The 26,585-nt window shown below is 44.6% G+C and overlaps 2 protein-coding genes and 1 long non-coding RNA gene across 6 annotated transcripts; 1 reads left to right on the forward strand and 2 right to left on the reverse strand.

The window, feature by feature from the left end:
- Positions 1 to 346: 346 nt before the first annotated feature.
- On the reverse strand, positions 347 to 4,066 carry LOC125327773. Its single transcript, XR_007204362.1, has 3 exons — positions 3,720 to 4,066; positions 550 to 3,036; positions 347 to 449 (listed from the first exon to the last, which is right to left on the reverse strand). It is a non-coding gene; the product is annotated as an uncharacterized LOC125327773 (long non-coding RNA).
- Positions 4,067 to 7,027: 2,961 nt separating this feature from the next.
- Positions 7,028 to 19,626, reverse strand: LOC125327170 (calcitonin). Of its 2 annotated transcripts, none has more exons than XM_048306347.1 (4): positions 19,534 to 19,626; positions 8,770 to 8,865; positions 8,373 to 8,504; positions 7,028 to 7,572 (listed from the first exon to the last, which is right to left on the reverse strand). In XM_048306347.1, exons 2-4 carry the CDS (start codon positions 8,853 to 8,855, stop codon positions 7,374 to 7,376), a joined length of 417 nt encoding a protein of 138 aa, XP_048162304.1. In that variant the 5' UTR covers positions 8,856 to 8,865; positions 19,534 to 19,626; the 3' UTR covers positions 7,028 to 7,373. The 2 variants fall into 2 exon arrangements, with proteins under 2 accessions (XP_048162304.1, XP_048162305.1); XM_048306348.1 differs by lacking the exon at positions 19,534 to 19,626 and adding an exon at positions 9,822 to 9,904.
- LOC125327169 (vitamin D 25-hydroxylase) lies at positions 18,365 to 24,941 on the forward strand. 3 transcript variants are annotated; one of them, XM_048306344.1, is made up of 5 exons: positions 18,365 to 18,448; positions 21,272 to 21,413; positions 21,702 to 22,334; positions 23,325 to 23,654; positions 24,262 to 24,941. In XM_048306344.1, the coding sequence occupies exons 2-5, from the start codon at positions 21,407 to 21,409 to the stop codon at positions 24,435 to 24,437; spliced, it is 1,146 nt and encodes a 381-aa protein (XP_048162301.1). In that variant the 5' UTR covers positions 18,365 to 18,448; positions 21,272 to 21,406; the 3' UTR covers positions 24,438 to 24,941. The 3 variants fall into 3 exon arrangements, with proteins under 3 accessions (XP_048162301.1, XP_048162303.1, XP_048162302.1); XM_048306346.1 differs by having other exon boundaries at positions 18,379 to 18,448; positions 22,138 to 22,334; XM_048306345.1 differs by lacking the exons at positions 18,365 to 18,448; positions 21,702 to 22,334 and adding an exon at positions 19,138 to 19,267.
- The last annotated feature ends 1,644 nt before the right edge of the window (positions 24,942 to 26,585 follow it).

Below are 26,585 nucleotides of genomic sequence, written 5' to 3' on the forward strand. Positions count from 1 at the left end.
ATAACAAGAAAAACCAAGTCTTAAAAACACCTCCCTCCCACCTCTCTTCTTCCCAGGCTTAACTTTACCCCCAGTTTCTCTACGTTCTCCCCCAGCAGTGCAGGGTGATGGGGAATGAGGGCTGTGGTCAGTGTATCGCACGCTGCTTCTGCAGCTCCTTTCTCTACCTGGGGAGGACTCCTCACACTCCTCCCCTGCACCAGTGTGGGTTCCCTCCAGCAGGAGAAAGTCCTCCAGGAACTTCTCCAGTGTGAGTCTTTCCCATGGCTGCATTTCATGAACTGCTCCAGCATTGGTCCCTTTCCACAGACTGCAGTCCTTCAGGAAGGGGCTGCTCCAGCGTGGGTCCCTCGTGGGGTCACAAGTCCTGCCACCAAACCTGCTACAGTGTGGGCTCCTCTTTCCATGGCTCCACAGGTTCAGCCAGGAGCCTGCTGTCTCCATCAACCCTGGCAGAGAAGGAGGAGGAGGAGGCTCTCTCCAACATGCCCAGCATTCTGGGTCACAGCTGCTGCGGGAGGACAGGAGTTAGTGACCAAAAACACTAACCTGGCTGTCCTGTCCACCTTCTTTCTGTGCTCTAGTGGGATAGGTGGCCTCTCAGGGAGATGCCCGGGGTGGCTGGCAGGCAGCTCCCCCTCATCGCTGCCTCCGCGCCCGCGGTTCGGAATCACACATTGTTCCATGTTTAAAGCCCTCGTGGCTTAGCAGTCAGACTTGAAGGCAATTATTTGCTTTCGTGGAGGTGAAACCAATAATTTAGCTGGCATCACAGCTCAGCCCCAGCCAAAAGAGTAATTGGTGAAAATAAGAGCTGTGGTGAAGCCAAGAATAGAAAGAAAAGATAAATGTTGCAATGATTCTGATTACTCCATTGAATCAGAAATCTCACAGAGATTGGAAAGTTCACAGAGAAAGTATGACAACGTTAGGGGTAATTTGGAAATGGGAATTATTTTCTTTCTGTGGGGAAAAAAAAAAAAAAAGAGGGGTACTATACTACTTGGACATTACCTGCAGAAAAGAACAATTTTAGAAGGCATAAGGAGCATCCAAAGTGGAGAATAGGGGAAGGATGTGGTGCCTTTTAGAACAGTAAAGAGACAGCAGATGTGTGCACCATGCAGAGCCCTTTGAGCTGCCAGGGCAGCCTTCAGCTGACTGTCAGAGGCAGTGATTGTGACCAGTTTGGAACCAAGCTGCCAGTGCTCAGCCTGGGCGAAGCCAGGTTTAAAGCACCCAGTTTATCTCTAACAAGTATTCACCTGTTCTGAGACATTTCAGTCTAGAAAAATGCACAGGCCTGAACTCTCCAGCATGTTTTAAACTCTTCACCTCTTAGAGATGTTCAATCTGCTGATTAGACATGACAATGCTGGATTAGACAACCAATACCAAAATTTACTACTGCCTGATATAAGTTGCTTTTGGCAGTGTTCAGTGTCAGAAGCAATAACATTAGCTCTGCTCCTTTCTCACACTGCAGATAATGGAAGCTTTCAGGAAGATGAATTAAATTTCACTAACAGAAGAAGAAAAAAAAATTGCCACGGTGGAAGTCCGCTTGGATTATTTCAAAATGATGCTCTATCAAGACGTGCAGCAATGTCCTCGTGACCAATCCTGAACCAAAAACTGAGTCAGATCTAGAAGCAGAACACCACCTGTCTCCTGGGAAAAAGCACACAGCTGAAGAGCTCCTGCATCTCTGTTTTGGCAGCTGCAAAGGTCCATGAGGACACATACCGGTTTCAGCTCCTGTTCTTCATCACCTGGTACCACACCAGCTGCCCCAGGACTGCCTGATACCCCCCAGTGGCACCACAGCCCTGCACAGTGCCTCTGGGGGCTCCTGACAAGAGCAGGAGTTTGCCTCCTGTCACCAGCCCAGGTTGCGTACCCTGTTCACGTCCAGCTGGAAGCTGCACCCACCTGCAAGGCAAAAGCATCTGAGGGATCCCTGGATGCCGTGCTCTCACTGTGCTTATTCACTGGCCACAAGATGGGGCTTTTTTATCCCCCCATGAGCTCAGAGCAGAGGATTGGGCAAAATTCATAACCTTTCATGGGCCCTCAGTGATGCATGTGTCCATATTGGCACTGAAAATCCAAACCACTGGAAAACAATTGGCAAATTCAAACCCCAAAACTCTAGTTACATGAGAACAGTCTACAATAAATTATCCTCTGATAATATTCTTTTCCTTCTCAGAAATTTCTTCCACTTTTGCCTTTACTTGCAAAGCACTCTCCCAAGACTTCATTTGCCCACAGATTTTAAAAAAACGTAGTGGTTAAAGAAAACACACACAGACAAACATCTAAAAATGTTAGAACCAAACTATAGTCAGGCTGACATTGCCTCATCAACAAGAACATAGACACTCGTGCATGAATACAGAATACTAAGTAACTTGGGTTTGGTGCCACTCAGGTATACTGCACCAATGTTATACTTTCCACCAGCTTCAAGTATTCTTAGAATGGCAGTGTAATCAAAATGGAAAGACAAGTACATTAGAAACCACACTTTTCCTTTTTAAATGCTGATTCCAAAATAGATTTTCTCCTGGGTGGAAGTTTGGGGTTTACTTGAGAGCTGAAAACTTTGGGTAATATTACCCAGAACAGTACCTTTTAAAAATGGAAGCAATTTCTTCCACTTGTTCACAGTCAGTAAAAGCAACCTTCTAGCAGCTTTGCAATTCTTTCTACCATGCTTACTACCTTAAAATTTAAAAATTTTTATTTAAAATATTACTGCTTACAACTCTGCTTTTCTCTAGTTTCAGTAACAATCTGCTTCTTCTAAAGCTCTGAGCAGCTCCGTTTTTGTGGTGAAGGGCTTCTCTCCCTTCACATCATGGAAAAGGTTTTTTGTATTCACCCTTGCTTCCACAGTGCTCAGCCCTCTATCCTTTACAGGGATATGTACTGCTAAGTGTATTGCATTGATGTGCAGACAGATTCTCAGGAGAAATGAGACAGAAGATAGAACAGGAATAGATCTTGAAACAGGAAAGTAGCTAGTTCTTCCTAAGGAAAAAGAAAACAAAAATCAACACAAAAACCATGTATCAAAAGTTTCACCCAAATTTCCTACACCCAGGACAATGTAAAAGCCAGCACCAAGGTTACTAGAATGTTTTACTTGTTAGGTTTTTGTACAATGTTGGTCTGAGGAAATCCCTTTGTCTGACAGAAAAATGCATAACTTTGTTAAACTGAAAAGAAAGGCTAATAGTTTTTAAACTAGATGGACACTACAGCTATCATTCAATTACACAGAGCCTCAGGTGTGTCTCAGCAGAGAATGGCTAGAAATGGAAAAATAAACCGCTTGACCATTTAGACATTAAAGCCAGGAGGGGCCTATGAACATTGCCTGGCTTCTTGTTGAATATGAATCACTAAATTGCAAGTATTCACCCCAAAAACTGTGCTTGCATTTTATCTTGGAGATTAAGCCATTAAGTGCTGTAATAAGAAACAAAAGAGACAAGGTGCAGTGGCAGGGAAAGAGGACCTGCAGTGACAGGGAAAGGTGAGGTAGCCAGGTGATCCCAGCATATGACCCCCACTTTGTGTAAAGAAAAATGGGGAAAAATACCTGAAACATGGGAACAAATGCTTACAGGCTCCAAAACTGGCAGTTTGGCCTAACCCAAGCAGATCCTTGGGTTCATCTCCTACAAGGCCTGCTTTGTACACTGACTTACCGGAGCTGGTGTTCCCCAAGGAGTGAACCCACAGCCAGGAACAAGCATGGTCTGGAAGCACTGTCACCGGGCAGCATCACTGTCTCCACCAGGCTGGCCAAGGTCCCCTTTTGCATTACACCTGCAGCAGAGACACGCAGAGACATCGTGAGAACCCCCACCTCTGCTTTGCACAGCAGGGTGGAGTCTCCCTCACTGGAGATATTCCAGAACCCTCTGGATGCAATCCTGCGTCGTGTGCTTTAGGATGACCCTGCTGGAGCAGGGAGGTGGGAGCAGATGACCACTGTGGCCTCTTCCCTCACCCATTCTGGGATTCACCTGAACTGATGAAGCAGATTTTAGGGTCAGGCTGTAAAGCACGAAACAAATCTAAACAAATATCTGACTCAGCTACTAAACTGAAACAGCAGCAGCTTTGAGAAGGAAGTTGGCAGCACCACTTATAAGTCCATGGAATGCATCCAGCTACCCTCTTCTGCACTCAAATTATTTATCCCTGATCCCTAAATAGACTCTGCCTCAGGATTGCTTCAAAGAAATGTACATTTCCGTAGCTTCTCTTTCCCTTCCTTTCAAATTCACTTTTTTGACCTTACACAAAAATCTACAGCAGATGTCAGGCCGTTTCATCTGAACTACAGCCTGTATAAAAATATTTAGTCTTAAACTACACATGATTAAATTTATCTCCATCTTTTTACTAAATGTATCTGTGGCTTCTTTTTATTTTTCTTGCAGAAGTCAAAGTAGTGTCTCTTGGTTCAGATGGGGTTTTTTAATATATATAAAAAGCAGCTATTCTTTCTGTCCTGAACTTTTGACTCAAACCCTAGTATTTATAGTTAATAAGGCTGGAGCAGATCAATGGACTAGCTGATCTGCCATGATGTTGGCTTAGTGCCACATGTATCCATAAGCGTGTCCAAATGAAAAATCAGTTTCTCAATCCAAGTGTATCTAAAATACTTTTTTTAATTTTGCGTAAATTCACAAATAATACAATATTGAAGTGATTTCTTTTTTTTTTTTAAACATACTGTACAATCAGGATAGTTAAGTGTTTTACATCAAGGCACAGCACACTGTATAATACTCATATGCCTTGCCAGGCAGCAGTTTAGTATAATCCCCGAGATTTGGCAGTAGGGCCAGGATAAGTAGCATGGATCACATAAGCTGGAAGATAAATAAATAATAGATGCCGTCACATTTTATTTGAAATAGAGTTGCATATAAAAAGAATATACAATAATTTAACTTTAATAACTAGATCCTCTTTTACTATACATAACAGAAGTGTTTTCATTTGTATTAAATAAAACATTTTCAATAGTAGGATGAAAAATTAATCTTTTTGGCGGTCTTGGTTTATGAAGAAGAGTTGCTTCCATTAGAAATTAAAGTCGAGTTTTCAGTTTCATTGCGATCTGTAAGAAAGAAAACCAGAGTTTACTGATATGTTGATAATGAAATGTTAGTGCTAAAACAAGCAAAGAATTCCAAACAAATTGTTGTGTTTAGTTAATGCACAGTGAAGGTAGTTACCTAAGCACAACATCTCCAAAAGCTCTTCTTCACAGTCTAGGTGTCTTTATTCTATTTGTAACATCTCTTTTCTTTTTACACAGTTACTTGGCCTGCCTTCTCAGAGGTTACCCATGCAGCTCTGTTATTCCCCCAGCAAAACTAAAGTTTTGGTGATGCCACAGGTTCTGTTTGGTGCCATGTACTTACCGTGTTCACATCACCATTCAGCTTCTTATATCTGGATGCTTCTTCTTCGCCTGCCGAAGGCCTTGGAGCCCACATTGGTTGGGACAAAGTTGTTCTTGCCCACTGCCCCTGACCTGCTCAGGAAGTCTGCCAGGCGGTGGGTCACACAGGTGGCTGTGTTGCAGGCCCTCTTCTGTGCTGTTACACTGCTTTTCAGGAGGAAAAGGAAGAGTTAGATCCCACAGCATGAACCCTGCACGCAGTGGAACATCACTATGATGAGCAAAGACTCTTCTGTAGGATTAAAAGCAGGCTGGCTGTGCAGAAGGCATTTGCGCCTTCCGTGTGCACAGCTTACATCTGTTAAAGATGCCTCTTTATGGTTTTCTCAGTGTCAGGCTCACTTTACAGAAGCAGCTGGACTGAAGACTAAATCCAGGCCAGATTTTCAGCAGCACCTGGGCTACTGCCTTGCCTCCAGCCAGGCATTATGGCCACAGAGAGGAGCTGAGGAGGTTCAGGTCTGGAGCACTTAAACAATCCCTGCTTCCTCCAAAAGCTCACATTTGTATTTAGCTTGAGGTGCTCCTGAAAGGCAGTAGCAGACACAGTCTTCACTTCTCACTCCAACACCTGTGCTCCCTAACAGCCAGAAAACAAATGGAATTGCAGCATCACTGATGACTGCAGGAGCTTTGTCAGTGACTATGACAGGGCTGTACCTGCTCAGCAGCTGACCAGCTGCTTTCAGAGCTGAACCACACAAACACACAAACTGCTTCCAGGAACTTAGTGGGAATGGGAGAACCTCTCTTTCCTGCAGTAGTAGAGACCTCTTTCTACTACAGCGCTTCACCATGGAGCACTTCAGACTTTGACAGCATTAGTTGTGTGCTCACAATTCAGCCTACAGCTAACAATTGTGCCAGATGGGGACCTGCAAGGAATATGCATTCACACAATCCTTGCTTAAAGAGTTTTCTACTAAAGCAATGATTTTTTTCTTGCAGTAGGAGGGATTTTTCTCAGCTAAGCATCACAAGGCAGTTTATTAATGTTAACAATGAAGAGTTGTTTTTAACATCTATGCCAAGTTTTTGAAAGAGGCCTCTGATTAAAAGATAGATGCAGTGCTGCAACAGAACTGTAAAGAAATCTGGGTTTGGCTCTTAATTCAAGACAACATAATGTAGGTGAATTGTAAATCATCACAAATATTTTAAAGGTACATATGTTTCAAATATAGTGCAAAGACCTATTGTAAAATAAGAAAAGAAAAAAACCCACAAAATTCTTACCTGGACATGTTCAGTACCCAGTTTTAAACAGGATTACATTTCTAGTTTGTTTGAATGAATATGTATGAGTCTTCCTGATTTCTTTGCTTCTCAGGGTCCCTACCAACAGGATTGCATGCATGCCTGATTACAGCAGTACATATCAATGTATACGTAGAACTTTGACTTCTAAGCTCTCTTTCAACTTTTCTAGAAGTTACTAGCATTGCCTCTCCTGAACATTAAGTTGTAAAATGTTTCTAGCCTCACCTAGAAATCTCACATTCTAAAACAAACTCTTAAACCAAGCAGATCTAATCCTTATAGAAAAATAGGTTTATTGAACAAGTGCATGGGCAAGCACAAAAGAAAGAATCTACTTGTACATTTAGCAGCCAGAAATGAAGAACCCTGTTTCAATTTTTTTTTTAATCAGTGTCTAAGAAAATCATTTGGAATGTCAAGGCAGTGCTGATCATTTTTATTTATTTTTTCTCCCCTAGCTTGGTATGCATGTTATGTTCTCTGTCTTCCTACCATTAGGTCCATCTCAAACATTCTCTGTCGAAAACAGAACCAAAAGAACACAGCAAAGTTAGCAATCAAAGTTAGATCCACATGCATCAGGTTAAAAAAGGGAGAGGGGGAGAAATAAGCATGTCTAGTTGTTTCCTAGGGGTTCCCCATAGTTTGCATAGCGTTCATGTTCCAGGTCACTCAGCACATTCCGCTTCTTGCCAGGAGTTCCAGCCCCGACGTCAGTGCGAGGGTAAGTTTGCAATTTGTGCAATTCTTGAGACAGTTTGCCCAGCACACAAGTACTCAGACTGGCACAGCGTTTGGAAATGGGTCTATCCAGGCTGCAGGGGGGAAAAAAATAAAAACATGCCCAAAGGAAGAGTAACCTCAAACATGCACATTCATGCATTTCTTCCCTACATAAAAATCTACTGTTAGGAGACTTAAAAATTCATTCAAAATAAATCCAAACTCTCAGCATCACATTCCATGCAAGGCAAGTTCATACATAAGCAGTCAGAAGGAAAACACTATTTGTTAATGAATCCAATTTTGTTGACAAGCAAGTCCATTAGCCTTTTGGATGCCCATATAGTCAGAGGTCAGGAAGTTGAACCTCCCCTATATTCCGCATGCTGTTCAGTGCCTCATCCATCCCCATGCATTGCAATGCAAATCCTGTTAGGATAATGCAAGTGCTCCTGCATGCCTTTGGTCCAAGGGAGAGTGGCGCTGCGTGCATCGGGGAGGAACACATCCCTCCTGCCAGGGACTTTCCATGCCTTACAACAGCATGCACTTGCACAACAGAGAATCCAAGAGTGACTGAGTAATCCCCTAACACTCCCACTGGGAAGACGTACCTTTTGCTGCCATATTTTAACACAACCCACTCATTCAAGCTCAAATCGCCCTCCACTTTCAGAAGTAAGAGACAGAGGCAGGTTAACTAGGTGGAAGCCATTCTCTTGACACCAACACTAGGATGTCTCTGCAGTATCATCCTTTACCAGTTAGCCATAACCCCAAGAAAATAAATAGACCTTGACCTGCAGAGGGTCGTCTCACATGACTTTGGCTAAATACCAAACACATAACACTCCCACATTGCTTTTCTGCTGCCCAGGACTGCAGTCCTTACCTGTTCCCCTCAGAGGCTTGCTCCAGCTCTTCTGCTGTCATCTGTATGAACTCTTTCACCAGCGCATTTAATAACCTCCGAGCTTCGTAATCACTGAGAGTCACTCGATCCGTTATGGACTCCAAGCCAGGTCTGGGCAGAGGCAAGGAAAACAGGGGTTTGACAGGCACTCCTGCATGTCACTGACAGTGCCTTCCACAGTGTGACTACGCAAAGCCCGCTGCGCTCCCCTCATGCGCACCGTTAGGCACTCATAGGTGGGATCAAAAAGCCACAGCACAAAAAGCAGCCACCTTTCTCCTTCACTGTGGTCTGTTTCCCTCACAGACCTCTAAAGAATATTAAGCATTTTCATAGCATTCAGACAGAGCACTCAGCAACAGGACCAGCTTCTTACCTGACTGGGGCTGCCTGGAAGCTGTCCAGCTGGCACACAACCAAGGCATAAACAGCAAGGAAAGGTGAAATCTTCAGCATAACCATGATTTCCTCTCTACAACAAAGAGGTACATCAAGCAATGGCTGTTTTCCAACCTTCTCAATCCTGCAAGTTCCACTAAAGAGGTCATTGCTTCCTAGCCACAAGTAGCACAAATATGAAGAGCTTTATATTTTAAGTTCACCTTTTTGTTTATTTTGATTATTGCTATTATGCTTTCATTTTCTCAAAATTTTATGGTAGCTTAGCACTATTACAGGGCAGAAAAATGTGGCTTTTCAGACATGCAGCTATTTGCATTCAACTTAAAGCACCTTTCCTCAAACTGGCAGAAAATACGTTCCTGTAACTACTGCACACAATGTCTCAGACAGTGTGTCTGACACGGACAGATACAAATCAAAAGGAAAAACAGTAAGTGTTTAACATGTTTAAGAAAGAAGTGCCCCCTTAGCACTTTACCTGAAGCTGCTTGCTTCTTGCCAGCCAGCACACTAACACCCCAGTTCAGATTACACTTTAAGAACTAAGTAGTTTAATTTCAATAAATATTTCTACTCTGAAACCAGAGAAGAGGATAAGTTAAAAATCAGTCATAAGCACAAAACCTGTAAAATTTGCTGTTATTGAAGATCTGAGATACAGCTCTCTCACAGCATCAGTGTCTTGGACTCCAAGGAGCACATCATAACCACCACATCATCCTCATTTTTGCCAGCTCCCAATACTCGACGGGAACTGCGAGCCCCCTTCCAAAGGACGCCCCGCTTCCCCGAGGCTCCCCGGCCGTGACCTCTGCCGCAGCACTTCGTCCTGGCCGGACACTCCACGTCGCATCGGCGGGGTAAGGAAGTGACCGACCGGGGAAGGACTGTCCCCCCCGCCTCGGCTCTCGCTACCCCGCGTACACGAGCTTATGAATGGAGGTACCAGGGCCCCGCGCTCTGGCAGGGACTCGGCGCTGCCGGGACCCGCCCCGCGCAAGAAGCCGCGGCCGGCGCGGCGCTTACCGGGGTGCGGAGCGGAGCGCGGCCGGAGGAGCGGGCGCGGTGCCGGTGTCGCCGCCGATCCGCGGTGTCACGCACTGCCCGCCGCCCCCTTTATACCTGCCGCCGCCGCCGCCTGCGTGGGCGCCCGCGCGCGCCCTCCAGCCAATCCCCGCGCCGGCCGCCCGACGGGGCCCGCTCCGCCATTGGGCGCCAATTGGGCCCGGCGGTGACGTCATGGCCCGCTCCTTGAGCGTCCCATTCACAAAAAAAGCCGCGGCGCGGGGCGAGGCGCGGCCGGGGCGCTGCGCACGGAGGGGCGGGGGGGCCGCTCCCCCGCGCCCCCGCGGCACCGCTCACGCGTGGCGACCTCTGCAGCAGTGGGACCGCATTGCAGAGCGGGGCCCACCCTCCCCGGGAATTCCCCCGGCCGCCGCCACGGCTCCGGCGCGGAGCCGGGTGTACGCGGTGCTCTCCCGGCGCCCCGACAGCAGCCGCGTGTGGGTGGCGGGGGTTCCGCGCTGGCGGGCACGGGCGGGATGTGCGGCGGGACAGGGGCAGGGCGGACGACAGTGCTGATCGCTGCCCGAAGGGAGCACACCAGAGCCCCCTCGGTTCCCCGGCAGAGGAGAGAGCGCTGGCGCCGGCACCCGCCGCTCCTCCCCGGGGCGAGGGACGAGTGACACCTGCGAGCAGCCCCATGGAGGCAGTGAGCGGCTCCCGCGGTCTGCCCTGCCGGGCGCCCGCACCGCCCCCGGGCCGGGGCCGCGGAGTAACTCCGCGCTCCTAGAGGAAACCATCAGCATCACCACCGTCTCCATCACACAACTTCAGGGGCAGGTGCAGCGCCTTTCCGCGCACGGAACAGGCGCCTGGGGAGGGGGGCTCGCCCCCGCGCTGCCCGGCGCTGAGCGCCGCCGGCGGGGATTACCGGGCAGCTGCCCTCCGCCCATGCATCACCCGCCAAGGACCCTCTGTCACGGCGGCCGCCGCCGCACCTGCCCGCTCAGGATGTTTGCCCAGGCGGGTATTTGCCCAGACGGGTGTTTGCCCAGGCGCAGCAAGCACCGGCCCGGCGGGGGCGACCGCAGGGAGACGCGACACGGGGGAGGGACACAACAGCGCTGCCGCCCGGAGCGGGCGTGGGGAGGGGGAGAAGCAGCCCGGGCGAGATGCTCTGCAGTCGCTGGGCGTTTGCCGAGCGCGGCGGCAGCGGCAGCCCCACGGCACACGGGCTGGCGACGGCCGGGCGGGGATGCGCAGGGCCCCGGACCGTCCCCGGGACCCCCGGTACGACGCGGCTCCGCCCATCCCCGCCCCTGCCCTCGCTCCCCTGCATCGCTTCCCAGTTCCCGGCGGCTGCGGGCACCGCCGGCGGCAGCGGTGAGAGACGCCTATGCCGCTGTCGCCGTCCCCGGCGGCGACACGGCGGCGAGCAGAGCCCCGCGCACACTGCGCTCACACTGCGCTCACACTGCGCTCACACTGCGCGGCCGCGCAGGGAGCAGGTGACCAGCGTGGCTGGATGGCGCGTTTCGCTGTTCAGATGGACAGGGAGCTTTCCTGGGAACATCCCGGCGGCTCCTCGTTCATGTTTTTGCAGCCGCCAATGACAGGGTCACTCCCGGCGGCAGGAGCCGTGTGTTCAGCGGGAGGTGGATAAATTTTGCGAGAGCCGCGGGGCGGGTGATGTTTTGTTGATGAGATTTTAGGTGGGAAGTTTGAAGAAAACCCACGGACATACAGAAAGCACACGCGAGTGGCTGCCGTCCGGGGAGGGATTGCTGTGTCCATCGCCATCCGCCTTTCGGGATGCCCCGGCCCCCTCCCCTCCCAGCGCGGGGGCGGCCACCGGCGGGCGCTGCGGCGCTTTGCCGCCCTCGTTTTGCAGAACGACAATTGCAAAACCCTCTCGGGGTCTGGGTTCTGCTTTTTTCCAGGTGACAACCCAAACCACTGTTTGAGGCGATTTTGAGGTTGATTTTTTTTTTTTTTTTTTCCCTAACACGTCTTCGTAGCCCTTCACGAGCTGCAGCCCTCGAGAGGGTGGCAGAAGGGATGCTCCCTGGAAGGCTTCCTCCTCCCCCCCCAGCTCTGCCAAATTTGAAAGTTCGTTTTAAACAGCAGCTCCCTCGCACGTATGCTCACCAAGGGAATCCCCAGGGAGAAGGAGTCAAAGTATTTGATTTAAAACCTCTTCCGTTTTCACGACTCGTGTTCTGGTTTTAAGGTAGCTTTTCTGAGGATGTATTTACAAATATTAGGCAGTACCTAAAGGAGCGGCTCGGCTTGGCTTTTACTGTTTTAATGTGATTTATACAGTTACACCAACAGAAATAAAATTTAGGAACTCAAATGACTAGGCTGCTAGACTGATATTTCTCTCTAACTCCGCTCTTCTTTTTCTCTACTAACAGTTCATCGTTCCCATTTCCTTTGGGGAATTATTTACTCCTTGTCCACACAGAATATTCCCGTGTTCAAAGTTAAAACAATACAATTCCAGACGATTCTATTGTAATAGGGTATTTCAGTGTCCTCCTTTGAGGAGGATAAAGCTAAATTTTGCCTTGTGGTTGATTCCAGTCATCTCAAGCCCTTCTCCTGCCAGTGTGGCTCGGTCCCGGGCTGGAGCCTGTGGGATGCAGTGATTACAGGATTTCAGATGCCAACATTTCTACTTTAAGCTTTCACAGGAAGGAGTGTAAATTTAAACCAACAGGTACGAATGCCAATAGATCCACTCTTGTGCACGTAGAGATGATGTAGCACTTGGATGTTGGCAGGCACTTTGGCTGCTCCTAGCCAGCGCTAATGGAGGGACTCCCAGCTGGAACGCTTGTCCTACTTCCCCCCCCGCTAGCTATATGTCATCTAGTCTCCCCAAATTTATTTTCTTTTTGCAAATCTCTCTTCTCTTGTACATGAGATGGAGAAGAAGGGCAGTTGACCAGTTTGTCTAGTTTTGAAGCTGTGAAAAAGATACAGGATTTTCACAGGATGACGTTCTTGTGTTGCTTAATAAATCCAAAACTAGAGGTTAAGTGTTCGTGGAAAATCTAGCACAGAGGGGTACTTTGCAGCACTGCACTAAAAAAGAGAGACATTTACTGAAACAATCTGTTCCAGGGACTTGTTCTGCCTTTTTCAGTGCTGGGTATAGGTTCAAAGCAGATTAAATAAAAAGCCACAGAATTACTGGATTTTTTTTTTTTTTTTAATTTAAGAAATCAGATGATCTAATGCAACCTCCAGCTCCAAGTAAAATGAATTTCATTTTCAAATAAATTTGTTTTAATTTGTAGAGGATAAGAAAAATCTGGGCTATTTTAAAGTGACTTTCTCTACACCAGATGCAACTTCTTACAATATTACACTCTTTGATATAATTTAACAAATACATTTAAAAGTATGACTATTTTTCCTACCGTAAATTTTGCCATTATGCCAAGAAGCCACAGACACTGCAGTGAAGTTCTTCAATGCTACAAACTGACACGATGGTAAACAAAAATATCACATTTGTATTGTATGGTGCAATTTTTGTTCAATACTAAAATGTAATTCTTCAAGAAAGACAAGACTGTGAGCTGCACAGATAAAATCTCCATTCCCATAGTTCATATCAGAGAAAGGTGGACCCTACAAAAATTAAAGGGGAGACAGTGATGAGGCCACGATCCACAAACACAGTAGGTTCTCCATGAGGGAGGTGAGCGTGATTCAGGTCTCTGCTCTCTCTGAGTTTGTTCTTCATAACAACTAATCAAGATTTTTCAGGTAAAGACTATTCATGATAAAGCCAGCTGTAAAAATCACATGCTCTTTCTTCTGGGGGAGTCACTTCTCTGGGTTTTTGGTGGATGCCTGGTCTTTCTGATCCAGGATCCTGTCTCCACGAAGAGCCAGCAAACACTGCTCCCTAAGAAGACTCTACAAGCCATGTAGGGCAAGGTGAGCAGAGCTAACATTCTAACATTTCATTGTAACTTCTTCTGCAGAAAATGAAATACACTACGCCAGAGTTAATGGTGGTGTGCTGCTGTAAAAGCAAGCTGTATGTCAGCAGAAGTATCTTGTTTGAGGCCTGGGAGGTAATCCTTACACTCTACTTGCTGCTGATAAAATCTAGATCAAAAAGACTTGGGCAAGTTTGAGAAAGTCCAAAAAATGCCAGTAAGAGTTATCAGAGATCCTATAAAACTATTTAGGGAAACAAAGATCAGGGAAACATAACAGAAGGAAAGACTATGGAGAAAGGTGATAACAAAAATATAACTACTTGCCATGAAACAATAACAATCTGCAATCTGGTGCTATATTATATATATATATAGTCTTGAAGGGCAACAAAGGATACACCACACATGAGAAGAGCTTTCTGCAACTGAGATTAATGACATGCAAGAATGGGTTGCATTGCAGTTATGGCACCTCTTTCAGTGGAGGATTTTATGGCATGTTACTCTAACATCTGTCAGGAGGGACAAATATAGGTGAGATGCTCTGGGGAAGGAACATAATCCATTTTATTTGTTCCCTTCATATCTTTCACCTCCAGTTTCTGTGACCATAATTTGAACAGCTGGAGAGTGGCTCTGAAACCTACACTATAACTTTTGTAGGCATTTGGTTTTGCAAAACTTACATCCCTAATTGGTCAAATTATTTCCTCAATCCTGCTCCCATAGTCTCTGAAAAACCACATTCAGATTTAGCATGAGCTCACACCAAGCTTATCCACACAAATAACATTGTACCTATCTATCTCACAGCTTCATTTGAATTTGGCCCAAAAAGGAAAGCTTTTTTATAAAAATGCAGTACTTTCCTGAGAACCAGAATACTGATATAAATCCCAACACTAAAGCATTTCCTTTTCAATGGACATTAAATCTGGATTTAGGCTGCTTCAGTGCCTACTTTTGAGTAAGTGGAACTGCTGTTGAACTAATTAGTGAAAAATCTATGAATCACTCTAGAAGCAAATTTTCCTCCAAAATGCCTTAGAAAAGCTCCAAGACTGATTTATGAAAGACATTTTAAACAGCAGATCAGTGTTGCATTGGTTTAATCTCCTTGAAACCTTCTTATTGCACAAAAAAACCAAAAGCCTCTGTAGGTTTTGTGGCAATTTCCCCAGATACATTCAAAATCCAGTTTGGAATAATCCTTTAAACCAGACTGGGCCACACTGTCCTGCACTGAGGTTTGCTTGGCCAGGCAGAAGGGGCAGACCACAAGGAAGTTTGCTATAGCTTTGTCATCTTCTGTGCTGCGTTAGCACAGCTCAGCCTCCAAGCAGGTCTACAGAGGCTCCAGCCATCTCCTGCCACCTGGAAACACATTCCCACCCTCTACAACTGGCAAAATTCCAGCTCTGTCCCAAGCTACACCTCCAGCAGGCTGACAAGGAAAACCCCTCACACTCAACAAACAGAGGCAGGGTCAGACTTGCAGCTTTACCAGGGTAACACTGAGGGGATGCACTACAGAGGAAAATCTCACTCTGAAAATGTTTCAAAATCAGCACCCATTTGGACTTCAGTTTTTTGCATTCTGCAGGTAAAATGAGAGTTGAAAAAACAACCGCAGAACAGAAAAATAATCCTGTTAAGCAATAGCACAGTTATAAAACTTTGATTTCATTGCTTGCACAAGTGCTGTGATACTATCTTATGTATTGTCAGAGCATGTCAGCAAAAATAGGGTGAGAAACTGTTTCTCAAGTCCTCACGTTAACCCTTGCTTGTTATTTACAGGATGTAAGAAGAGTGGAAGTCCTCATGTCATCATTTCATTCTTTGTCTTGCCAGTACTGAGGTGTGATGAAGCCACAGGGTAACTCAGTATTTTCCTCAGTCCCTCCCACAGCCATGCACTTGTCCTGACATTGTTAGGTCCTAAAGCACTGATTTAGCCTCTGCCATCAGTGAAATTTGGGGCTAAAAAAGATCTCTTTCCTTTCAGTGCTGGTAAACAGTATGTGAAGGCAAAGGCTATTACAACATATTTGCTAATCTACTTTCAGCAGAGTTTCTGGGAACCGATAGTCATACGAGACCATCAATTAAAAAGATAAATTTCTAAATTTATGCATAGAATTGACCTAAGTACACTCTGAAAGAACCAGAAAATACAACATGCCAAAACTATTTTTGAAGTTAAGCCAGTCTCTTAGCTTTCTGAGTCTGCTTGACAGACATAAAATGTTTAGGCAGAGTAGGACTGCGATGAAGGAAAAGGATGTGACTGAAGGAAAAGGTGGGTTTTTTCTCAGCAGTCAATCACCAAATTCACAAGGGAAAACATCAGATGTGTTTTTGTGTTTTAGATAATCTGTAAAGCACCAACATCATTACAGGATTAGCCCAGGAGATAATTGTAACATGGAAGTTGATCATTCACTATGATGACATAGGTTAAAAAGAGCTTTGTGAGTGTAATAGGTAACATCTGCACATGACTCTCAACTTGTCAGTGGGCTTATGAAATTAATTTCTTTCATGACAAGCATGCCTGTTTTACATACATCTGTACAGATCTCCCTCTTTTCCCTGACCCACCATCAAAGGCAAGGAGCAAAATCGTTACAAATCTGTCTATAAAGAAGTTGTTTCCCTGCATTTTATAAATAATGTCATGATTTCACTGGACAAGAGACATTACTATAGGAATGGAAAACACTTTAACCTGATAAAGGTTTACCTTGTTTTCCAGAAGTGCAGCTACAATGTCAGCTCTGAAGAATTAAGAAAACCAGAGCCTGTTTCAAACTTACAGCTAAATCCAAGTTTGTGAGATATTTAATGGAACTTGGAAACAACTTAATTTTTCTCCCCAGAGTTATCATCAAGATCATAACATTGCTACTAAAAGACCAGCCACACCTGTCAGTATATTTCTTCAAAAGTCAAAGCTATATATAAGTATGTGTAGCAAAAGAATACAAAGCCAAATAATTGCTTTCTGATTTTCTTGAGTGGACAGGAACACAATCATTTCCTGTTACTCCAACTTCTGCTTACAGAATTTCCAGTGCAAAGTAATTGTAAAACTTGATTACTAGAATGTTTTAGAATTTAATAAAGATATATGCTTTAATGGGTTTCTTTACTCAGCCATCATTTTTATAATTGAAATAAAAAAAACCCCTTTATTCATCCTATGAGTTTGCTCATTTGATCATCCATGATTAAGATGAGTAAAACATCCCCAAAGAAGCAATTCAGCACAAGCTGCCCACACACTTCTGAAGGAATGAATGAATGAAAAAAAATTTAAAAATAAAAAGATCAATCAGAAACTGGCAAGGAATCCTGCCCTTGGACAGAAACTGGAGTCATGCATCCCTAAACCTGCATTCTTAGGTGATTTCATCTGTCCTCAAGGGTTTATTTATCTCTTACTTTTGACAAGTTTCAGTCATCTTTGTCCATGCTGCTGCTTTTTACCTCCATTTAATCACGCATCTTTTAGAGGATCTCAGATCATTAATCTTGGTTGATTCACCACCTTTTAGCATTTGGCTTGACCAAAATGGATTTCATTTTCCTGCAATCATGCTCTTCAGTTTCTCTTCCTCTGTTACCATCTCTTCTCCATCCCACGGCTCAAACACTATGGTAAGGTCAGTTTTGACTGTTCTCTCCTCTGCTTGAAGATAAGTGTTAAATATTGTTGGCTTCCCCCCCTCCCCCCCAAGTCTATTCTTTCCTTTTTAGTCAAATATTTGGACTTTTCTGCTGTGTCTTTTTTTCTGTATCTTTTTTCCTCCCTCTTTTTGGGTCTTTCCTATGCTATTTTTGCGTTGTTTTTCCCCTTCAAAATGCTTGCTGCCAAAACTGTTAATCGCCTTTCTTTTCTTACATAGATGCAGTGGAAATCATGACCATCTACAGCTTTGGGTATTACACACTTGAATAACAGAACATAGAATATAAGAAGTAAAAATAAACCAAAGCAATGTGTTTCCTCAGACACTTGAGCGTGTGCATGTCTTACTTTACTCCTTGGCAATTTCTCCTCATTCTTCCTCTGGCTGGAGCCAAGCTGAGGTTCTGAATATCCTGTCCTTTGGTGAAAATTCTTTAGGCCCTGACATTGAAAATACCGACATTTTTTGCAGTTCAGGCCCAAGTAATTTTGTTAAGACACCAAGCAGTATCATACTGGAAGAAAGGATGAGGAAATAACTCGGAAGAATGAAAAAAACAAACCTCCAGCAGGGCTCAAGCCACTTCTTTGTATTCTGACAAACTTCGTAAGATTTTTGATACAGGATGCTGGCACTGACACAGGTTATTAACGAACTCCATCAGCATAAATTCCTTATCTGTTTAGATCTTATCAATGTTCTTAAAAATCTAAGTACAGATATTAATTCAACTAGAAAGACATTTCCAGTTAGAAACACATGGCATAGAAATTATAATGGGCCAGGAATGCTCCTGTTACGCCTCGAATTGCCTGTAAAATAGTAGTAATGTAATAGCGAAACCAGTGTGAGTGGAAGCAAATCTGGGTTTGCTTATGGAGCGTTTTGCCAAGAACGCCACGTGGCGCAGCAACGCTGCTCTCTGCCCTCTGCCTCACCGATCTCGGTCTCTCCTGCAGCGCAAGCCCTCCTTCCTGAGCCATCATCCCGCTAAGTAACAACAACCTTTGCATGCCATGGATGCGATCTCCGAGCTCCTTGGTCACACGGCCGGGGACGTTCCCCGCCGCGCTGCCTGCGAGCGCGGGGACGCCGGGCCCTTTCCTGCTGCTGCTCCCGGCCTGGCCGTGGCTGGCTCTGGCCACGGGGAGCTGCCCCCCGCCCACCTAGCACCAGGAACCTCTAAGGCACACATCTGCCAGCGGGAATCACGGCGGGGTTCATTGGCCCGAGGCTCCCCCAGCCTGAAGCGTCTCTGGGAAAGACATCTCGAAACTGTGGATTTGAGATTCCCCAGAGACCTAACAAGGAGCAAAGAATCGCTGGTTCCTTCCCTCAGCTGCCGAGGTCGGAGCGTGAAGCCGGCGGCGGGTTTCCACACTCCACAAACCCCGCGGGACCAACTCTGACTATTATTCCTGGAAAACCCAGCAAACCAGCAGAGAAGCAGAAGCGCTCCTGACGCGGCGGGCGGAGCCTCCGCGGGCCAATCCGCGGCGCCAGGCGGGCGGCGGGACGGGGACGGGAGGAGGAAGCGGCGGCGGCGGGGCCGATGCGGGCGGCGGCGGAGCCGGGGCCGCGCCCGGACGCGGCGACAGCGACAGCGACAGCGGGCAGCGGCACCTGGCTCCTGCTGCTGGCGGCGGCGCTGGCGCTGCTCCTCACGGCCGTGGTGCGGCAGCTGCTGAAGCAGCGGCGGCCGCCCGGCTTCCCGCCCGGCCCCGCGGGGCTGCCGCTGCTCGGCAACATCCCCGCGCTGGGCGCGGAGCAGCCGCACGTCTACATGCGGCGGCAGAGCCAGATCCACGGGCAGGTACCGCCGCCCCGGGGCCCCGCGGCGCGGCAGGAGCGGGGAGGGCCGGGCAGCGCGGCCCGGGGGCGAGCAGCCGGCCGGGGGGATGTGCCGCCCTGCCCTGCCCCGGCCCGGCCCGGCCCGAGCGGCTCCCGGTGGCCGCGGCAGCCCCGGGCGCAGGCGGAGGGCGGAGCGCCCCGCCCGTAACGGGAGCGGGAGCGCGGGGCTCTGGCGGAACCGCTGCTGCGGCCAGCCCGGACCGAGCACCGGGACAGAAGGGTTCCCACCTCTCTGCCGCTCTCTCAGGCTCCTGCGCTTAGTTCTTTTACTTCGCTGCGATGCTGAAACCGGTGTCTTGCCGCAAATGGAACTCCCTTGTTCCATATCCACAAGTCCTGGGCTTAAAAGTGATAAATTACAACAGTCAGTGAGCGGGCACTGGGATAAATAATAAATTTTCGCTGAAAACACCTTCAGTACCGTCAGTACTTTCAGTGAGTGTAGTAGGTGTTATCTGTTACACTCAGTGAAAGTACTTTCAGCGGAATATTTGAGATACAGTGTGTTAGTGTAACTATGTAAAAATTGATATTTTTTCTTTGGTTTTGGTTTTGGTTTTTGGTGGTTTTTTGTTGTTGTTGTTTTGGGGTTTTTTTACTTTCTTCTATATCGGGTATTTCTTTTCATCAGCCAGTTTTAAGCTGCCAATCTCCTCTTACAAGCTTCATAAAACTTGACTCCAAACTAGATCTAATGTGTATTTTGGTAATAGAAAAAAAAGAAGAAAACCCGGTAAATGTTATTCAAGCAAAATACTAGGACAAACAGATCAGAAATAGAAAGGAAAATGTGTTGTCAAATAAACCAAGCTTTCTACTTGCCTGGAACGCTGTATGGAGATTAGTCAGCTGCTCTCAGAAAGGATCCCGGAGAATTTGATGGAACTTGGAAACAGCATATGAGGATTTGGGGGACTGTGGAAAAATACAATCAGAGGGGTTTTATTTTTGTTTTAATAATGTATATCATAGTAATAAAGATAAATAAACTAGATCAAAGTATACAAAACTCACAGATGTGGGCGGAATTATATTTGGAGTGTCTTCTTGTCACTTAAAAAAGAAGAACCATTATAACAGTGAAAATACCAAGTTTGCTAAAATAAAATAGTCATAGACTCATAGAATCATTTAGGTTGGAGAAGACCCTTAAGAACATCAAGTCCAACTGTTAACCCAGCATTAAACCATGTCCCCAAGTGCCACATCTACACCGCTTTCAAATACCTCCAGGGATGGTGACTCTACCACTTCCCTGGGCAGCCTGTTCCAGCACCTGACAATTCTTTGGGTGACAACCCCAGTTGTCACAGAATGTATCATTAGGCTAACACAATTTCATGTTGTGGAGGTCAACAGCTTTGACGTGAAGAAAAATCTAGAGATTTGTATCGGTAAAAATACAGATTTATAATCCTGAGGGAATGTATGGAAAGGGATCTAAGATTTCAGTCCTGAGTTTAGCCTCAGTTTTAATTTTTAAAATGCAGATTCAGATTTTAATTTTTTTTTTTCTTTTATCCTGTATCTGCCTTCTGCAGGCTGTATTGTACTTTTCTGCAAAGCATCCAGGGCTAACCACTTGAGGAAGGAGGAGCTGGGCCTAGCTGGGCTCTGCTCTCAGTTGTTGGCTGTCACCACAGCTCTCACTGCTCTCCAAGGACTATATGAAAGTGTCCCCAGTCCTTAGATTGGAGAGCTGGTTGCTTTAGGTGCACAGCAAAGCACAGAATGTAGTGTGGGCTAATTTACTTTATCTTTTGACAGAACAAATTAGCCCACAGCAGACTCTCCTGTGTAATGCCACAGCTGTCCCACCTCTGGTCACCTGTATGCCCTGCTGAAGGTTATTCAACTCTGCATTTTGCATTGGTGTTTAGTGTTGTTTCACTTTTTCATTCCTTGTTCTCCAGATTGGGGTGTAATAGCATTTGACACTTTTTATTCCTTTCCTTTCCCCCCAAAGATCTTCAGCCTTGATCTCGGGGGTATATCTGCTGTTGTGCTGAATGGCTATGACGCAGTCAAGGAGTGCCTTGTCCATCAAAGTGAAATTTTTGCAGACAGGCCCTCTCTTCCCTTGTTCAAGAAGCTGACAAACATGGGAGGTGAGTGCTAGTGTCTTTCGAATGAAAATGTAATTTTTGTCCCATAGATGAACAAATCACATGAAATATCTGCTTTAGCCGTTTTCGCTACTTGATGTCCTTTCATAAAATACTTGATGCTTCTTTAAAGATATTATTTGGAAAGGATTGTCACTTGTGGACTGTGTTCCATAGCAAGATGTCTGAAATATTTTATCCCATTTTTTATCTTGTTAAATGATTTTATTGTCTTATGGGGGAAGGAAAACAAAGCATTGCATAAAATACCATGTCAAAATATTTTTTCAGGCTTACTGAACAGTAAATATGGCAGAGGATGGACAGAACACCGCAAATTAGCTGTAAATACCTTTCGAATTTTTGGATATGGTCAAAGGTCCTTTGAACACAAAATTTCAGAAGAATCTCTCTTTTTTCTTGATGCCATTGATACATACAAAGGCAGACCATTTGATCTTAAGCACTTGATAACAAATGCTGTTTCAAACATTACTAATTTGATTATTTTTGGAGAACGTTTCACATACGAAGATACTGAATTTCAACACATGATTGAGATTTTTAGTGAAAACATTGAATTAGCTGCTAGTGCTTCTGTATTTTTATATAATGCTTTTCCTTGGATTGGTATCTTGCCATTTGGGAAACACCGGCAGCTGTTTAAAAATGCAGCTGAAGTCTATGAGTTTCTTCATGAGCTTATTGAACGTGTCTCTGAAAATAGGAAGCCTCAGTCACCTCGACATTTCGTAGATGCATATTTAGATGAGATGGATTGCAATGGAAGTGACCCAGAATCTACGTATTCAAGAGAAAATTTAATTTTCTCTGTTGGAGAACTCATCATAGCTGGGACAGAAACCACAACAAACGTTTTAAGATGGGCAGTGTTATTTATGGCTCTTTATCCAAACATTCAAGGTAAGAAATTTGACATTTTGAGGAACTGATACACTTTCCTATTGCAAATTTAAAATGGTGCATTGACCCATAGTCATCACCAAAAAAAAGTTTCTATATATTATTCTATTGTATCATTTATCAAATATACTATGGACAGAGGTGGAAAGCTTGTTTTAAATGCAGACAAAGAGGATATCAAAAATCAAGTGTCATGAGAAAATGTTAACATACTATTTTCTGAATACATTTTTATAAAGTTTTAATATTTTTAAGTATTTCTAATATATTTAAGTTTAGCATTGTGATGCATGATCTGTTGTTGGCAGATGTACTAATCTATGTAGTTAATAAATAATAAGAAAATGTAATTAAATATGAAAGTAATAAACTAAATTAAAAACGTACAAGTGTCAGCAAAAATGTAAATCAGGTTGTGGTTAACAATTTAAGTACAATTTCTTTTTATCTTAAGTGCCCCAGTTCACAACAGATTTACATATTATAGGCAGGAATACTTACACTTTTGGAAGAGCATTAATGGCATTTAAAAATAAAAGGATGTGTTACAGTCATTCTGAAGTAAGACAGCAGTAGATGTCTGAGTGTCAGCCCAGACATTTTGTGTAGAAGTTTGGATTGTAGAAGTGATTCTAGTCATGTTTCTGCTTTCACTGCCTCCACTTCACTTTTCCTGCCAAAACCTTAGCAGTGCTTGGTCCAGGATTTGGAGGAAGAGCAGCCCAGATAACTTGGAAAGTTACTACTGGTGCTTTGACCCGAAAAATATTGCTCTAATATCAATTTCACCATTGTTTCAGAATGGGGATAATAACACTACCTGTGGCTAGAAATAAAGAGTCTAAATTTAAAAGCTTGTGGGCAACTGGTTTTCATATAAGGTATTTCATGTTTCAGTATTCTATTAAAAGTATGTATACACGAATTCTTTAGCTTAAATTGAAACGTAAAGGCTATTACAAAATAAACCTCAGCTTTTATTCCTAACAGGGCAAGTTCAAAAAGAAATCGATCTTGTCGTTGGCCCAAACAAAATGCCCACCTTAGAAGAGAAGTGCAAGATGCCCTACACTGAGGCTGTTCTACACGAGGTTCTGAGGTTCTGTAACATAGTCCCCCTAGGGATTTTCCATGCAACTTCCAAAGACACTGTTGTGCGTGGTTACACGATTCCTGAAGGCACCACAGTCATTACTAACCTCTACTCTGTTCACTTTGATGAAAAATACTGGAACAATCCAGAAGTGTTTTCTCCTGAGAGATTTTTGGACAGTAATGGGCAGTTTGTCAAGAAAGATGCATTTATTCCTTTTTCACTCGGTATGAGCAATTCCTTCCACTGTTGCTTTTCACAAATCCAGAGATGTGTAACGTGTAAAGGATGGCAATAAATGGACAGAATGATGTCCTCATTCTGATTTAAAGATATTCAATATAATTCAATTTAAAGATATTCAATATCATGCGCTCCAGAGAAAACAAATTTTAGCATGACATCTTTTATATAGATGAGCTCAGTATTTTATATAAACTAGTAAAAATCCACCTTATAGAGTTGTTATAATTGCCAGTTTATAATGACTGGCAGTAGATGTAATTAAGAATATAGTAGGGGAAAAGGCTGAAATTCACAGCATCATTTTTTAAAGCATTTTCTGTCTAGATTGGCACTTCAAGACAAGTTACAGTAGGTAACAAGTGTATCTAAATCAATTTGACAGAATAAGTTCCAGTGGCATTTGTGAGCAACAAATTCTCTTAAATCAGTTTCCTACTGTGAGTTATCACCTAACCTTCTTACAAAATACTACGACCAGGTTCACACAGCACTCTTAGAACACAGAAATGACCATTCCTATTCATCATAAGAGCAAAAATGCAACTGAAGATACCTTAAATCTTTTTAAAACCCTTTTTTTCAATCCAGGAAGAAGACATTGTCTTGGAGAACAGCTGGCTCGAATGGAAATGTTTCTGTTTTTCACCTCGTTGCTACAACGATTTCACCTGCATTTTCCTCATGGAGTGATCCCAGAGCTCAAGCCAAGATTAGGGATGACCTTACAACCACAGCCGTACCTCATCTGCGCCGAAAGGCGATGAAGGGAAGGGTTGAGATGGGCAGGTGGAGCACAGTGCTCCAAGCTACAGCTCAGGATCCACTTTGCCTTCCTTCTATTCAAGTCAGAATAACAAAAATTTAAAGGACTAATAGTTTCTTTTTACGTGGTTTTCACACTAAAAAACCAAACTTGAACCAAAGGTGTGGAACACATCCTGTGTGAAACTGATGTTTTCACTCCAGAAGACTATTTTGAATCTACCTTCTGATACAGTTTCTAAATATTTAATTACTTAGCAAGCCATTTTACTTTGAAAGGATATTTTCATAAGCATGGAGAATATGGTTTAAAATGTTTATGCTTGAATTCATCCGTGGAAATACCATTTACATTATTCCAGCTAAGCCATTCTTTGTAATTCTCCATTAAATTTTCATAGCTAACAGGGGTTTAAAAGGTATCTATTTAAATATCTGTAACCGAGAATAAACTGTATTTTCCAGCCTTGAAAAACAGTTTGTCTATTAAAGCATTTTAATCCTTCTTTCTCCTTGCCCTGTCTTCCCAGCTGGTCATAATTTTCTAGTGAACCAGATAACTGTGAAGTCACTTTTAAGATCTTTTATGGCTTGCTTCTCACTTAGCACCATACATAAAGTGTTCAAGTATTGCCATACTCCTTCCAATCACTGGGCTTTTTTTCTCCAGTATATTGCATTTCCAAACACCTGTGTTCTGCTGGCTCCCAATACAAAGTACTATGTAATGATTAATCTCTGCTTAAATAGTCTGAAAAATCCAGTATTTGTGTTACCAGAGTCACATGCAACTATACTATGGGTAAAGAAAATAATCTGCCCGTCCTTCTGGCCAGAGGAGAGATTTCTGGGCAGGACAAGCTCAATAGGATGGGGAGAAACATTTTAAATTAATTTTAAGCACAAATTTTAGGTGTAAGGTCTACACTTGACTTCTGGCAGCTTCATTTATTATTCTTGCCAGCTCCTGCTTTGTGGTTATTGGTAGATAAGGACTTGTGTCTGCAGACCCTGCAGGAGAAGCTGGAACTTCGAACACAGTATGTTTAGTGCCCACTGTGTGAGGAGAGAGGGCCTCAGGACAGGGTTCAGAACAAAGCATGCACTGAGCAAGCAGCTATTTAAGGACAGGGCTGAGTGTTTGCCCTGGATTTTTGGACAGATAGTGCTGCAAAACTTGGAGCTGCAGGAAAGTTGAAAGGCAGGAATTGGTGTTTCTCTGCTGACCTGATGTTTTCAGCCTATACTGAGGAGAAATACTTCCTTTCTTTTGAAACAGCAAAAGAGAAAAAGCAAAGAGAGCTAATACCAGTCCACTCACTAACAGCCTGTTAGATGCAGCAGGTCCAGGTTAATTTACCCATGTCTCACAGAGAGCAGCTCTAACACATGTTCATGTTGCTCTGAAGGGGCTGGGCAGGCTACTCCACCTCCTGAACGACTAAGTGCCTTTTGCAGAGAAGATTTTAAGACTCAGAAAAGAGAGGAAGGAGGCAAACTTCATTGCTGTGCATTGGGTACACCATGAAAGCTGTGAATAAGCCACTCCTAAGATGTTGGCAGACAGTGGGATTAGGAGTCGTGGTCACGGTTCTTCTGGATACCAAGTAGGTGTTGTGTGCTTGTGAAATGTGCACAAGGAAAAATTGTGGAATCTACTGAACTTGGGTGCCTTCAGTATGAAGCAGCCCTGAAGAGTTCAGCGCTGCAGTTTTGGACTCTTGGCAATTCTGTTCCCAACCCTGTGCTCTTAGATCAGACAGCCAGAGTTATGTTAATACCCAGTCTTGCCTTCTGGGTTGCAAGAACTCTGGGCCATCCTTTGGTTAAAATGTGATTCTAACAGTGCCAATTGAAGTGGGGGGGAGATTAACAAACATCAGGAAGCAGTTCTTGCAGGCACCCATGCTCAAAATGCAGCTGACCAGCTATAATTCCCTTTTGCTGAGGTATTTTGAGATCTAACTCCTGGCTAGTCTTTAATCCATTTAATGAGAACCATATTGATTATATGTCGTTCTGGTTTCTAAATCAAAATGCCTTATAAAAGCCTCAGAATATCAATCCAAACTTTTACCATTATCTGCCAACTTATGGTCTCGTTTAAGCAATCAAATACATTTGACAAACTGTCTTTTCTATAAATCTGT

The sequence above is a fragment of the Corvus hawaiiensis genome, chromosome 6 (assembly GCF_020740725.1).
Source record: "Corvus hawaiiensis isolate bCorHaw1 chromosome 6, bCorHaw1.pri.cur, whole genome shotgun sequence".
Classification (NCBI taxonomy): Eukaryota; Metazoa; Chordata; class Aves; order Passeriformes; family Corvidae; genus Corvus; species Corvus hawaiiensis.

What these genes read in the sequence shown, in the direction of transcription:
- LOC125327170 (XM_048306347.1), bottom strand. Translation starts at nt 8,855, where the DNA reads ATGGTTATGCTGAAGATTTCACCTTTCCTTGCTGTTTATGCCTTGGTT. An exon ending in TTCCAGGCAGCCCCAGTCAG is followed by an intron (nt 8,505 to 8,769) that starts GTAAGAAGCTGG and finishes GCCTCTGCCCAG; the next exon opens with ACCTGGCTTGGAGTCCATAA. An exon ending in CAAGCCTCTGAGGGGAACAG is followed by an intron (nt 7,573 to 8,372) that starts GTAAGGACTGCA and finishes TCCCCCCTGCAG; the next exon opens with CCTGGATAGACCCATTTCCA.
- LOC125327169 (XM_048306344.1), top strand. An exon ending in TCTTTATCCAAACATTCAAG is followed by an intron (nt 22,335 to 23,324) that starts GTAAGAAATTTG and finishes TATTCCTAACAG; the next exon opens with GGCAAGTTCAAAAAGAAATC. An exon ending in ATTTATTCCTTTTTCACTCG is followed by an intron (nt 23,655 to 24,261) that starts GTATGAGCAATT and finishes TTTTCAATCCAG; the next exon opens with GAAGAAGACATTGTCTTGGA.